The following is a 14962-nucleotide window of genomic DNA, read 5'->3' as shown; positions in this document are numbered from 1 at the left end:
TCTGTCTGATTGCGAAGGTGGACCACTTGTGAGAATGTGAGAGATTTGACCTTGTGGTTGTAACTTTGTGTAGCCAGGAGAAACTAAAATAATATAAGTTCCCATAAATTGAAATGTCATTTACAAAATAGAGCTTCACACACTGAGGTGCTGCATTTTCCTGCCTAGTGACTGAACTTTACTGACACACTGGAACAAAACTTGTGAATTCTTAAATTTGAATATTAAATAAAAAGTATGAATGTTTTAAATTCCACACAGACTTGGTACAACTTCTGTGAAACTAAGTTTGCTTTCCTACAATATTCAACACTTCATGTTCATATTATGCTTCATTTGTCAGCATCTGTCAGCAGAGTTCTTTGTCCTCCATCACACATTCAGCAAAGGAAAACAACTAACTTACTAAGTAAAACTAAAACAACCAAACTGCTGTCATAATCATTTATCACTCAATCTCCTCAGCATTTGAGCACCAGTGTGAAAATCCAAATATCCCTCTAAGCTCTGTTGTGAACTGCTCTAACCTGTCTTTAATGACCTGCTGTTTTTTGAAGTTTTTACTATGGTAGCCATTAACTATTCCTCTGACCTTTACTCTTCCCTCCAGGAGACCTAATTGTGTATCATTTTTAACAACAGGTCTCCCACTCAAAGTGCCCTTTTACGGCTAGAATGGGATATTCTTGTGCATTTTGGCTTGTTCGCTAAGCTGTTATGTGGAGCCCCTGCTGCTTCTCACCTCTATTGTAATGCAAGAAGGGTCTCTAATCCACTCCTGACTCGGGCCACTTCACACCTTGCTGAACACTGAGGGCTCCTGCTGTGTTGGGATGGATGGGATTCAGTGCATCGCACACACACACGCACACACGCGCACATTGGTAAACACGATAAACCTCCCTACTACACACTTGCTACACAAACTAAATAAATTCCGTTTCTGCTCCAGTGCTCCAGGCTCCGATCTCTTTGTCCTGCACAAGTCAAAGGATGAGCAAATAGAGAAACACGGACATGTCGTAAATAACCATTACTCATCGAAATGATCTCAGCGGGGTTCTGACCTCAGGGGTCATTGGTGGAGGAATGAGGACTTAACGGCCACCGAGGGAAAGATAAATATTTCAGACTTTATTAAAGAGACACCAGGTTGGGCAAAGAGGTCTATAAAGGGTAGGAGGGGGTAGCAAACCTATGAGCAAGATCAAAGCATTCCATGTCAACCAGAGCTTTAAGGGTGGGAGCTTTGGTCATCAGGGTGGGATACTTCACTGGTAGGGGGAGTTTTTATAAACATTTAATCCCCCTTAAAATAGCAAATGCTAAAAGTAGGTGCAGTAGGAAATGATCCCAGATGTCTTTGGCATGTTTAATAGAAATATTTGCTCCTTGGGTTGTCAACGTCATCACTGGGGTCTGGAACTGAAACTTGTGAAAGTGTGATCAAGATCATTTGGCTTATGAATCCTCTAGTGGACAGAGAGAGAACTGCAATCAAATCAAAACAACACAGGAGACAAGAGATGTTGTTTATAAAAGATAACATTAGTAACAAAAGAAGAGTGAAGCTTTAACACACACTCACGCTCACATACACATTTTACAACTTAGAGTCAGAGCCAATGAGTCCATACACAGGGTCAGGGAGTGTTTTGTTCTATCACATTATTTACCAATAACAGCAGAATGACTTTTTTTGGACAATGTCATAATGTAAAAAGCAAGAGGAGGAGGCTGAGGCGGTGATGATTCAGGCTGTACGGCTCCCTGTATGTATCTATATGTCTGCATTAGTGACAGGTGTTTATCTATAGGCTGGTGAACAGTGAGAGCATTGTAATTGTTGTGAAAGTTGCCAAAGCACTGGACTGGGTTGCTACTGTGTGAATGCAAACCGATCTGAGCAGCACGGGCACCTGTTGTGGATTCTTGCCCTTGACACAGCTCCGTTCTGCTGGCAGGTGGGTGTGGTTTCGTCTCGCTCTGCCCCAGACTTGAACTCCCTTACAGCTGTCACAGCTCCATGCTGATATTACAAACACTGCCACAATAAACACTGCTGGATGCCGCAATGAGGGAAAGAGACAACAACTGACAGATCAAAACAGAGACTACAGTATTCATTAAGAAGTCTGTCTGGAGTTTCAGTATATGTGCAGAGATCTCCAGGCATAAGTCCTTCACAAAATGCAATAGTACATGCATGTGTCACACTATAAATAAGCTCCTCTCATATGGATGTACCTTCCAAAAATCCCCAAATCCAAAATTGTATCTATGTCTACTTACAGTATGTATTTGATTATAGCCACAGAGTGCATATCACAGTTTCATGTTGTGTCGTGAAATCTACACTACAGATAGATAGATAGATAGATAGTTACAACTGTATGTAAACACATTCCTAATGATAATCTGTTATCCAATGTTAAATAAATCAATAAATCACCCAAAAACAAAATTGACAGCTCTTTTAATAAACCTAATAACATCTAAATGACACACACACGCACACGCACACGCACACACGTGCGCGCACGCACACACACACACACAGACACACACACACACACACACATCATCTATTCTGCTTATTATCGCTGGAGTCAGGAGGAGCTAAACTACTAAGCTTGCAAAAATCTAATATGATAACAAAGGTGTAAGACAAGTGCAACAAATGCAACAAGTGCAACAAATATGTTAATTAAAAACAAGCAAAAACCTGTTTGTTTGCTTTAAACTAACCATTACATTTCTTTATTTACATTACTTACACATGCTGTGTCGATTACAGTTTGTGGCGAGCAAAGTTAAAGTCTTGTGCTATATTGACCTCTGCTGGTCAGAGTTTGTAATTACAGCAGTTTTACGCTGAAAACGGTTCAAACAACGAGTTAAGTTATAAGTAACGTTCACATTTGACTTCTCGACCAGATGCAACGCAGGCGGTGTTCTGCTTTCTAAAACAGGTCAGTCATTTATAACCTTTTATGCTGTTTATTAGTACTGACACGCTTCGGGCTCTGTTTCGGCAACTTCGTGAGCAAAGTCTCAAGTACTCGGCCATATTCGGGCTGCTATTAAATAAGGAAGTGGGCCCACCTGCAGACGGAGGAGCGATAAAGGTGAGGGAGTGGTTACCTGCTGCTGCCACCTTCACCGACACTAACACACAGCAAAGTGTGTGACTCCAGGGCTCACATAGGATTGTTTCGCTACACACTCCGATCTGCGTTCATTCCAACAGGGAACCGACTCAGCATCAGGTGAGACTAAAGATCAATTATAAGGATCGATTGTATGCGTAGGTTTTGGTTGAGGGGTCGTGGATGTTACAGTTTAATAGAATACAACACAAATGGCTGCAAACGGGCCTTACGTTTAAAATGACTACACACACACTGTCTCCTTTTGTGGTGTGTTATCAGTGGAAACACCTTTTCTCCGCTTTTTACTCGGTTTGACAGTTTCATTTTTAACCGATTTGAGGTGCCAACTGTTCAATCTGACGTGGAATCGCGTGTTATTATATTTTAACGACTTTATTATAATACTATAGTGTAGCGTTACCTACTATAGTGCGCGTTTGCCGTCTGAGGGGAACGTTTGTTCTTCATCAAAGCAAGTCTGTGCAGGTGGAGAGGCAGCGGCCACATTCCAGCGCTTAGGGTCATGACGTTGCAATACTCTGCCCCGCTGCAAAACATGAAATGATAGAATAAAACATACCGCAGAGGCACAAATAAGCGTGGAAAACCAAAGAAAGTGGATTTAGTCGAGAGTTTACTGTCAAGATCTATAGAATAATGTCGTTTTCACCGTTTAGTTTATGGGAGATTAAGTTTTGCAGTTGGTGTAGATGCAACAATGCAACAACGCTACAATAAATATTAAGTTTGGGTCTTAATCTGTAAACCCCCATTAGATTTGATTACAATTATTGAAGGAAATCTTTACTTTCCACCACAATTTTCTGATAGTCGAGAATATGGATTGACTTATAATCGATTATTTGGACAGATCTGCGTCTTTACAGGGCTACCACCTCTGATATTTAGCCACAGGTTGACAACATCGACTGTACTGACCTTTTTGTAATGGCTTGTTTTTGTCTTAATAACACACATCATTTTTTTTTATCCGTTATGACTTTACTGGCCTGCTCTTCCTCTCTCATGCAGCTTGTTGTTGCTTCTCCTGCTTGGCTGCTGTAGAATCTTGCTCTCAAATCTCACAATCTGTCACCCAGAATCAGTTAGTGTCACTCATGTTTCCCTCCCAGACATGTGAATGTGCACAGACTGAAGAGGGGAAAGTGTAATTATTGTTATTATTATGAAGTGTCTGCTGTTGTGAAAAAGACTTTGCACACTGAATTTAGCAGCAAATTGTTTTCACTGCTTCAGCCTCGCTCTCTTGTCTCTGATGAGTTATTTTGCTCCATTTGGGATCTTTTTAAAAAAAAAAAAAAATCTGCAGTTGCCATAACAACTCAAGTGCAAGCATGACAGTGTGTTTGTGAGGCATCGACACTTGCACAGGACATGTTGCTTTTGTTAATTTTCCAAGCCTAAAATGACATTATTGAATAGTGCTCAACACTATTTACTTTGTATTTGTGTGTTCTATGTAATTATAAGCATTGCCTGTGTCCCATCATTATGGTTCAGTGGAGCATCTGGCTTTTTTGCAGAGCGCTAACATTGTTTTCACCTCTTTCTATCTGTGCGCCATTGTTTTGGATTTTAGCGTTTACTCGTCAAGCATTGAAACTGTAGAGAAATGAAGGCTCACACACTTGTTATCTTGAGCAGACGAAAGGTCACAGGTTAGGGTTAGGTCGGTCTAGATTTAGCTGGTTTCCTTCCCCTTCCATGTTGTGTTCAGGCTCTCTTTTTAGGTTAAAAATAATCCTCCACTTGTCACTTTGTGAAGACATCAACCAAAAGAGTTAAAGTGAAACAGACCTGTACGATGAATTTCGTTGCGACAGCCGCCAGTAAACAAAAACAAAATCTTCTTGAGCTCGTCCCAGAGCCTTTAAGATACATTATAATGTCAATAAATGCAAATGTTACCAGCAAAAACCATGCAGGCTCATGTAAACAGCGGTGAGTATAAATCTAACGAGCAGTAAAACGTATATAAACTAGGAAAGGCAGTAAATCAATACTGTGGAAAATGAATATTGATATGGTATGAAAAATGCCAGATACCTTTGGATGCATTTGTCGTTATCCGTGTGAGTAATTTGTGTCAATGTGCACGCAGGCGTTGTTGCTGTTTGGACATTCTTCCTCTCAGATGAGCTGAGGAATGCATTTGTTTCTGTTTTAATCTTTAACTTTAACTTTAACCCCTCAAGCCCCTCTGTCAGGCCTCCCACACCCAGGTGATGCAACATGCTGGACATGCTGCACACTCATCTCTCTCTCTCTCTCTCTCTCTCTCTCTCTCTCTCTCTCTCTCTCTCTCTCTCACTCTCTCTCTCTCTCTCTCTCTTGCCCGCTCTTTCTCTCTCTCTCTCTAACACACACACACACACCCACTCTGGGCCCTGCTGGGGAATTCATGGCCTCCGGCTAACAAAACAGCACCCTGTCCCACAGAGACAGAAACCCTGAACACAGCTCAGCTCAGCTCAGTTCAGCACACACACACACAGCGGACTAACTAACAGCATGCGGCTTCATTTATAGAAGAACGACTGATGACAGCTGATTAGGTTTGATTTTACGGATTTGACCCTCTAACTCACAGTCAGGTATGTTGTCACGGTTGTTTTTTGAAAGTATTTGGATGTTTTACTCTGTTTGCTCTGTGAATACGCCTTCGGTTTCCGCCTGGCAGGAGGGAACATTAATAAAGTGAGTCAGGTTCGTAATTGTAAGAAGCTCTTGATGTGTTCACTGTCAGGTGTGGTGCAGTCAATTGCGTGGCCTTAGCAGTAGTTCACACTCAGCGTGCACGATCGTTATTAACTAACATCCTGCACATTTGACTTACGTGGTTTCTGGAAAATGTGTGTATTTTCTGATGATAATATAAGATAATCATGTCTTAAAAGGGCAACAACAAGCAGGAAAGCTGCTCCCCTCCTACACTTGGATACATGTTCTGTCTCAGAGCAGATAAACACACGTTACATAAGCAGGAGCTCAGCCAAGATGTCTGTCACTGCTGTTTAGGTTTCAGGTTGGATGCTTTTTGGATCAATTTTGTCTCATTTTCAAACACTTTGTTGTCCTACTTTGCCCTAGTTTGCGGTCTGCAGGTTTCAGTCAGAGATGTGGATATAAATAGACACTGAGGGTTTCCTGCTGCTGATGTAGATCATAGAAACTCCAACCGCATGATTGTCAACCGTACTTCAATACTTTATAGTCAATTTCAACTCTCATTTCATCTCTCTTTTATTGGCCCATGAATAGGATGAAGTGATGGTGCCGCCCCGATCCTGAAAATGTATGAGGTGATGTCCGGAGACACCCTGGCCTGGAAAGTGCCCAGTCCAAAACCAGTAGCCCCTGAATTCAGCCCGGAGCACACCGCCGGTGATGGGGGGCCCGTCAAGATCCTCAAAGTCTGCTTCTGCACCAGCAACAACCTGAGCAAGAACTTCAAGCTGGTCAAATGTGACAGCTCCTGGCAAATTAGGGTGAGAGAGAAGAAAAGAAAAGTAGACGAGAAAGGAAAGGATGCGGGGAATCTTCATACAAGTCTCTCTCTCTCTTTCTCTCTCTCTCTCTCTCTCTCTCCCTCTCTGTCTCTCGCTCAGGCCATCATCCGTTCGATCCTGATCAGCGGTCGCCTGGGGCCGAACGTCCAGCACGCAGGATGCTTCGGTCTGCTGCTGAAGCACCTCAAGTCGGACGAACTTCACTGGCTTCATCCCGACCTGACTATCGGAGAGGTGGAGCAGCGCTACGAGAGCAACCATGTGGAGGCGGAATGGAGGTCACAGATGGATTATTGTGTCCTCAGAGTGTGTGTGTGTGTGTGTGTGAGATGGATTCAGTGTTTAGTTTGTGGTATTAAAACAAAGTACTGTGTGTTCTCTCCTGTCGAATACAGGTACGATCTACGCATCAGATACGTTCCAGTAAATTTCCTGGAAAAATTCAACGATGACAGATCTACTCTGCTGTATTTCTACCAACAGGTACCGAGCTGCAGCTACAGAACAGGTCCGACGCTTCTTCCTCAGCTGGTTTGTGTCATAACATCTCTTCTTTTCGGTGGCAGGTGCGCAGCGATTACATGCAGTTTCACGCCAGCAAGGTCAGCGACGGGATGGCGCTGCAGCTCGGCTGTCTGGAGATCAGGTAAGTCAGAGAAGTGCGTTCCTCTCCAAGTCTCTGCGTTTACTCTCATCTATCAAACATCCAACGCTGTATGTAGCGTGAAGAATGCAGAAAGCAGGGCGACTTTCGTGTTCTACTGTCGTACTGTTGCATAATCTTCAATCCAACCATGTGTGTGTGCTGGTAAGACAGTTCAAGAGCGTTTTTTTGCAGGTTTGCATATTTGTAGGTTGACTCAGGCAGCTGCGCATTCCGGAACCTGTTGGATCGTCGGCCTCGCTCTAAACCTTCCTCTTGTGCACACAGAGAAGAACATTCCAGTGAAAAACAGACACTCAGTGTGCCATCACAAGGGCCACGAGGTTGAATACATTAACTCTGTAAAGTTCACTGGCTCTGTGTGTGACCTGTCTATAAGCTCCCATTTGGAATTCATATCCAAAACAGAACCGGAATGTCGTGTATCACCGCTGAAACCAGAGCCGTTATCCAGAGATGAACTGATACGGGCCTTTAAATGTCAGGTTTTGGGAAAGGCGAAGGAAAGCTCAGGTTACGTTCAATAAATATGCTTTGTTTTTGCTGGCAGGCGGTTCTACAAAGACATGAATGCTAAAGGTTTGGAGAAGAAGTCGAACTTTGAGCTGCTGGAGTAAGTTTTCTTCTTTTGCCTCGCTGTTATAATGTTTCAATTTAGAAGCAAATATTCATTCATTTGTGTTGTCTTGTTGCTTAACAAATGAAGAAAGGAAGTGGGCCTGGAGCTTTTCTTCCCTCTGGAGCTGATCAACAGCATGAAGGTAACCCTGAGCTTCATTCAGCCTTAAATGTTTGAGATTTATGTTTTGTTTTGATGAATGAATGAGAGGTTAGATTGTGTTGCTATGGTGGCTTGACGTTCTGTTCCTTCTGATCCAGTCCAGGCAGCTACGGAAGCTGATCCAGCAAACGTTTCAGCAGTACGCCACGCTGAAGGAAGAGGAGTGCATGGTGAAGTTTTTTGAGACCCTGAAAGACTTTGTTAACTACGACGAAGAGGTCTATCCATGTGAACTGGTGGTGAGCGGCTCCATTCTGTCTCTACCAAAGGAATAAACATCACTGTGGCTCCTTTTATACGTCCACTGTGATCAATGTCAACAACCAAATCATTGAACTTTGGACCTGTGTCACTTCTCAACAGCAAGGATGGAGTCTGTCAGTGGAATTGGTCATTGGTGGGCGGGGCATTCGCCAACGCACGCAGAAGAATTCAGCGGTAAGCATGCTGGAGATTTATGTGTTTGTTTACAGCGGTGAAACTGTAAATTAGCCCAGTTAGCAAACGTAACCCCATCCTTGCAAGCCTCATTTATTCCTGTTTTTTGCATCTCAGCCTGTGTTTCTAGCCGACTTCAAACAAATCAAGAAGGTGCGATGTTTGTCCCAGAGCGACGGCAAAGCTCTTATAACCCTGAACATCGAGGGCGCCAGGCAGGTACGTGACCGCAGTAACGCCCCGTCTGTCTCATCCATCCTGCAGTGTGCATTTATACCATCTTTATGTGTGTGTAAGGTTTATGAACGTGTCATTGTTCTGTCCCACAGTCTCTGTCCATCAACGTGGCCTCGTTCCCCATGGCAGAGAACATGATGGATCTCATGGACGGCTACTGTCGCTTGGAGAACGACACGGACGTTTCCATTATCGCCCGGCCAAATGAAGGTGTGCGCATGCAGGGATCCACCCACTTCCTCTTCCTTCCTCTGTTCTCTCGTACTTAAGCTCCATGTGGGAAGTGTAATTGCGGGTGTGGAAAGAGTTTGATCTCGGGTTGTGAAATGTACCCAACGAGGCCTGAGTGTGTTTGTTGTGGATACCTGGAATGTGTTCGTCAAACTTAACTCAAATGTTTTATTGCTGTAAACTTAGATGCCAACGTACGAAGTTCCCTCCCTGAGATCCCAACAGAGTGAGTGGAACACTGTTGCATGATGTCACTGATTTGTTGCCTCTCGTCCAGGTTGATCTCATTCTCTTTGGTTGTTGAGTTATTGATGAAAGAGGCTGTTGTATTGAATCATTCTGTCAGTTTTAAGGAGCTGTAAGTATAAAATTTACGAGAGTGCCTTTGTTTTATTCTCTTTTTTTCCTGTGGCGCAGCAAAGAGACCAACTCCTTCAGATACAGCATGGGTGAGCTCACACTGCCTCGGCTCTGCAAACTAAAGCAGCCAGCAGCACATTGAATGCTTCAGCAGTTCTGAATGAATATTTCTGTTCTGGTCTTTTCAGGGTCGGACATCTATTGTGAGATTCTGGATGAGAGACCGCAATCAGGTTTGTAAGACGCTTTGTCTTCATTTGAAGTTGGAATCTGTGGACAATTGACTTTTTCACTTTTTTTAATCGTCCCTCAGTTGTGAAGTACGGGATCGACCGGAATGACATCGTTCTAGGTCGAATTCTTGGCGAGGGTTTTTTTGGAGAGGTCTACGATGGAATTTACAAAAAATCGGTGCGTGTGTGTGAGGAAGAGAAAGGACATGAAAAACCACATTATACTGTATATCTATCTATATAAGCCATAAGTACGATATAAGTTTATTTGTGTGTATATCAGTTGGATAAATACTCTCAAACTGACAGAATTCCTTTTTTTCTACAAATAGCTATAAGATTTCCACATTTGTTTGACTGCTGATGATCTTGTTGCGACTGATTTGTGTTTTGTATTGAACAGAATGGAGAGAGAGTCAACGTGGCAGTGAAAACCTGCAAAGACTGCTCACCTGACGTCATGGAGAAGTTCATGAGTGAAGCAGGTACTGAAACATTCCTGCTTCTTTATGATACAACTACTAATACTGTGCAACACAATACTAATCCTTCTGTTGTGGCTGTGGTGCGTTCTCCCTAGTGATTATGAAGAACCTGGACCATCCAAACATTGTCAAACTGATTGGAATCATAGAGGAGGATCCTGTTTGGATCGTCATGGAGCTTTATCAGTTTGGAGAGGTGAGTGCCTATCACCATTTTACTCTTTATTATTATGTAATCTAAGCGTAGGTGCTGTAATGGAGTGTGTGTTTAGTTTGGGATGACATCACGCTACAATGTCAACACAACTGACGGGAGGAACAAACGTCACAACACAGGAATTTGTAACCGACTCCAAAAGCAACACAAGTCTCTCCTCGCTCTCTTGCTCCATTATTCTCTGCTGCGTCCCAGTGTGAAAGACACAAAGATCAATATGTACCTGATGTTTGCAGTAATCCAGCGTGTCTGAGTAAAACCCTGCCATTCCTGCAGCTCGGAAACTATCTAACGCAGAACCAAAGCACGCTGACCAACACCACACTGGTGCTTTACAGCATGCAGATCTGCAAAGCTCTGGTCTACCTCGTAGGGGTCAACATGGTGCACAGGTGAACCACATCTTTATATTTATATCACTGCTGGATCAGCTTTCATATATGCCACAAATGATACATATCACATCCTGCTGCCCCAAATAGATGAGGAGATTCAAAGAGATTCCTCATTATAGATATACTGTATGTACACACAGAAACTTTATCCATTTTGTCTGTGGTGTCCTCGTCACAGAGACATTGCTGTCCGGAACGTTTTAGTTGCCAGTCCAGATTGTGTGAAGCTGGGAGACTTCGGTCTGTCCAGATACATAGAGGATGAAGAATACTACAAAGGTAAGACACACACACACACACACACACACACACACACACACACACACACACACACACACACGCACACACACACACACAGTGCATCTGACCTTTACACAATGAACACACTAGTTTTCTAAATGAAACAAGCTACTTCAGGGGTGACTGTTGCTCAATTTGGAGCATTTGTATCTTCATCTGTATGAGCTTTTCACCCTTTCAGCCTCTGTTACTCGATTGCCAATCAAATGGATGGCCCCAGAATCCATCAACTTCAGACGTTTCACCTCAGCCAGTGACGTCTGGATGTTTGGTGAGTTTCTGATGCTGAACTGTTGTGGTACTAACTGTGGATAAAAGAACAGATGGATGTTTTCTTCCTGAAATCCAGTCTATTATTGTCGTTCCTGATATAGCGACAGACAGATTCTTATCGCTTTCATATTCCCTTTGTAGCCTTATCACAGCATTTCACAATGGATAATCAATATCAGCACGCATGTTTCAAGCCGCTTCCCTTTCTCGCTTTGTGCTTGCGTCGCTCCTCAGCCGTGTGTGTGTGGGAGATAATGAGTCGCGGGCAGCAGCCGTTTTTCTGGCTGGAAAACAGAGATGTTATCAACCAGCTGGAGCAGGGCATCAGGCTGCCTAAACCAGACGACTGCCCCCCGGCCATCTACTCACTCATGACCCGCTGCTGGTCCTACGACCCCGGAGAGAGACCCAGCTTCACCGAGCTGGTGATCAAGATAAGGTATGAGGGGATACTAATACTATACCAGGGGGATACCAAGAAATGTCCAGACGTGAGGACAACAGGTCTAAGTTATGGATTATGATGTATCAGGTGTAGGGAAGGAAAAATGTGATGTCTAATTATGAGGTCACAGGGTTTCAGGAGGATATACTCATATATATACAAATGATTACTTGCTCAGAACTAACAGTAAGCTGTGATTGTGTGCCTCTCTTCTCAGTGATGTCCACAACATGGAGAAAGAGCAGGAGGTGGAGAGACAGAGGGACAAAGCGCGCTCCACTAAATTGTTTGACTCCAAGATCAGTTTCCATGAGCCTCCTCCCAAGGTAGGAATCCCCCTTAAAATCACCTCACAGCAGGAAGTCAAATATAACACAATATTCATTTATGATGCGCTTGCCTTTTCACAGCCTTCAAGAATGAAACCAGGGCGGTTTGGCAACACGCTCAATATTGGTCTGCACATTCAGGTACGACAGCAATGAACCTCTGAAGGTGTTGGTACATGTAACTGGATTTAGTGTTAATGTTATGCGTACGTGTTTGTGAATGTGTGCAGCTGAACGAGGCGTTATGTGCCAGCTCACCCGACCTGGCCAGTCCATGTGACTATCAATCCCCCGTTGACTCAAGGAGGACGCTGCAGCTGCCCATCAGGTCTCCACGCCGCCGCAGCATGGGGGTAAGAAAGAGCACAAAGCTTCTCTTACTCAATTCCTGTATTTATGTACAGGTGAGATTTTGGCAGAGGTTGAGTGTTTGTGTCTGTGTGTCTGTGTGTGTGTGTGTGTGTGTGTGTGAGATTCACCCACGTGTCCCCTGATTCCCCTGCAGGAGAGCCAGTTTCCTCGACTGGAAGCGAAAAGCAAAGACAACGCCCAGAGCCTGTGGCAGATGGAGAGAGAATGTATGCAGGACACTCTCCGCCAGCAGAAGGAGCAGATGATGGCGGATAAAAAGTGGCTGGAGAAGGAGGAGAGACTGCTGGTGGGAAACAGAGCATCATTAACGTTTGTCAAGCCGCTCTCTGTGTCTCTGTGTCGCCCTGGCACCAGTGTGCCTGTGGCGGCTGCACGGAACCGTGTCAGCGAGCGGCAACCCGATAGTCTTGCATTGAATGTTGCCGTGATAACAGTTCCAAAGAGGAGATCCGTGTCCGTGTTCTGTAAAATCAACCTGCCTGTTCTTTTGCAGGACCCCATGGGACCTGAGGACCCGGCCGGTCCAACAGTAAGTGTCAGTCTGGAACGTTCTGTGACGCTTTGACAGGATTTGAGACAAGGGGAGAAAGCACAGCAGCACACAGTTCTAGGCCCATTTTGATTTTATTTGGTGGCTTATTTTTCACCTGAATGTAATCAACATCAACATCACATGGAGACATTAACAGCACAAGAGTCACAGGTTATCCAAAGGCATTCTGGGAAATGCTAAAAGCCAAGAAATACAAGCAAGATTCAAATTAATCACACATATCATCAAAGACCATAGTTAGTGTGTGTGTGTGTGTGTGTGTGTGTGTGTGTGTGTGTCTCATCATCGCATCTTTGTTTTCATTTATAGCCCTTATATTTCCCTTTGTTTTCTATTTTCAGCTCCCTGAACCTGACAGTGAACATGGTGAGTGATTAGTGGGAATAATGATTTGACACACACCACCCACAGCCAATCCTCCTGAACTCTCTCTTTCTCTTTCTCTCTCTCTCTCTCAGCAGCACCAGAGAAGCCTCCACGTCTCTCTCTCACACATGTAATTACATTTTTAATAACTCTACAGTGGAAAGTAAATTTAAAAGTGTTGATGGTTTTCCTGATAAACCCTCTTTATTCCCTTCTTTCCCTCAGCCGGCTCCCACTGCCGAGCTGGACCGCTCCGACGACCAAGTGTACCGCTGCGTCATGAACGTGGTCAAAGTGGTTGTCCAGCTGAAGAATGACATCACCGCTCTGCAGCCTGAGCTTTACATCAGCATTGTGAAGGTTCACTTTCACGCTTCTTCTTTCTTATCTCTGCTGCATTATTGGCAAAGTTTGGTTTTGTATTTCTCCTCTTTGAGGTGATTGAATTGTAATAGAAAAGCCATATCCTGAGTCATGCAGCTGATCGACTCTCCCCCGCTCGTCTGTGTGTGTCTGCAGTCTGTGGGCATGGCGTTACGAGATCTGATTCACAGCGTGGACGACATACTGCCCACCTTACACGAGTCTATCAGGACAGAGGTACACATTGTTTGTCCCCTGAGGCTTTCTTCCCCCCTGTTTCCTCATCTTTTTAGATCTAATGTTATATCTTGAGCTAAAAATGGATCCATCCTGTGCCCCTCTACAGATTGAGGGCACTCAGAAGCTGCTGAACAACGACATGGCAGAGCTGATCAGCAAGATGCGTCTGGCCCAGCAGAACGCCATCACCTCGCTGAAGGAGGAGTGCATGAAGCAAATGCTGGCCGCCGCTCACACGCTGGCGGTGGACAGCAAGAACATGCTGGACGCCGTGGACCAAGCCAGGGTCCGAGCCAACCTGGCCAAGCCCAAACCGCCGGACCCCTAAGTAGGGCCGGAGAGGCGTCGGACACGACACGTTACTGGCTGAAAATTGTGGAGCGGTCGAATAGCTTAAATTAAGCAGTTTGTTTGGAGGGTCGTTCTGAAAGTGTGGTGATAAATACAAAATGTGACTCAAGCACTCGGTGGATGTGGTCGGCTTAGGGGCAAAGGTGTGCTCGTACGCGGTAAAGTATAAGCTGAAATCCATAAGATACTGGGCATTTGTCAACTCTTAAAAAGCTTCACTGAATATGAACTGTGATGTGAGCGATCTGATACTTACCAAGTACCTCATCACGATATATATGGTTTGTAAATATGTCTCAGTTTTATGACAAATACTATTAGTTTTACTGTAAACAAAAGGAAAAGATGTGTACCACGATAATAATGGATAACTGCGATTGAGATTCTGTGTTCCACTTGAAAATGTGGGTTGATAAAAATATGAAATTCAATATTCAAGTGATATGAAATAAAGGTGATGATGTATGCTCCTTTACTAATGGAAGGTGGAATTGGAGGTATTTTGCTTTGTGTTTCATCATCCCGCTGTGAAATCCCTAACGCTCACTTAACCGCTGAAGTAAAGTGTGTGTGATGATCCTTCTGGATGAAATCAAAGGAGCGGGAGGCGGACATGTTTCACTTCAAAAGCAGCAAAGAGACGGAAA

At 44.0% G+C, this 14962-nt stretch overlaps 1 protein-coding gene across 4 annotated transcripts; it reads left to right on the top strand.

Annotated features, from left to right (window-relative positions):
* The first annotated feature begins 2908 nt into the window (after window positions 1-2908).
* Window positions 2909-14932, top strand: ptk2bb (protein tyrosine kinase 2 beta, b). Of its 4 annotated transcripts, none has more exons than XM_076148710.1 (31): window positions 2909-2972; window positions 6435-6661; window positions 6782-6960; window positions 7078-7165; window positions 7249-7328; window positions 7897-7959; window positions 8053-8107; window positions 8226-8366; window positions 8491-8565; window positions 8683-8784; window positions 8895-9012; window positions 9220-9259; window positions 9451-9482; window positions 9582-9626; window positions 9707-9804; window positions 10030-10111; window positions 10207-10307; window positions 10605-10720; window positions 10902-11002; window positions 11205-11294; window positions 11531-11735; window positions 11959-12067; window positions 12152-12211; window positions 12301-12423; window positions 12576-12728; window positions 12936-12971; window positions 13337-13361; window positions 13454-13491; window positions 13587-13721; window positions 13881-13961; window positions 14071-14931. In XM_076148710.1, exons 2-31 carry the CDS (start codon window positions 6467-6469, stop codon window positions 14290-14292), a joined length of 2988 nt encoding a protein of 995 aa, XP_076004825.1. In that variant the 5' UTR covers window positions 2909-2972; window positions 6435-6466; the 3' UTR covers window positions 14293-14931. The 4 variants fall into 4 exon arrangements, with proteins under 4 accessions (XP_076004825.1, XP_076004826.1, XP_076004823.1 ...); XM_076148711.1 differs by lacking the exon at window positions 2909-2972 and adding an exon at window positions 3157-3269 and having other exon boundaries at window positions 13457-13491; window positions 14071-14932; XM_076148708.1 differs by lacking the exon at window positions 2909-2972 and adding an exon at window positions 3157-3269 and having other exon boundaries at window positions 14071-14929.
* The last annotated feature ends 30 nt before the right edge of the window (window positions 14933-14962 follow it).

The sequence above is a fragment of the Genypterus blacodes genome, unplaced genomic scaffold, assembly GCF_046128005.1.
Source record: "Genypterus blacodes isolate CSIRO-AG114 ecotype Tasmania unplaced genomic scaffold, CSIRO-AGI_Gbla_v1 ptg000042l_1, whole genome shotgun sequence".
NCBI classification, from domain to species: Eukaryota; Metazoa; Chordata; class Actinopteri; order Ophidiiformes; family Ophidiidae; genus Genypterus; species Genypterus blacodes.
Note: the sequence above shows the minus strand (reverse complement) of the source record. Positions and strands in the feature narration are given on the sequence as shown.

What these genes read in the sequence shown, in the direction of transcription:
- ptk2bb (XM_076148710.1), top strand. Translation starts at nt 6,467, where the DNA reads ATGTATGAGGTGATGTCCGGAGACACCCTGGCCTGGAAAGTGCCCAGT. An exon ending in TATCGCCCGGCCAAATGAAG is followed by an intron (nt 9,013 to 9,219) that starts GTGTGCGCATGC and finishes CTGTAAACTTAG; the next exon opens with ATGCCAACGTACGAAGTTCC. An exon ending in ACGAGTCTATCAGGACAGAG is followed by an intron (nt 13,962 to 14,070) that starts GTACACATTGTT and finishes GCCCCTCTACAG; the next exon opens with ATTGAGGGCACTCAGAAGCT.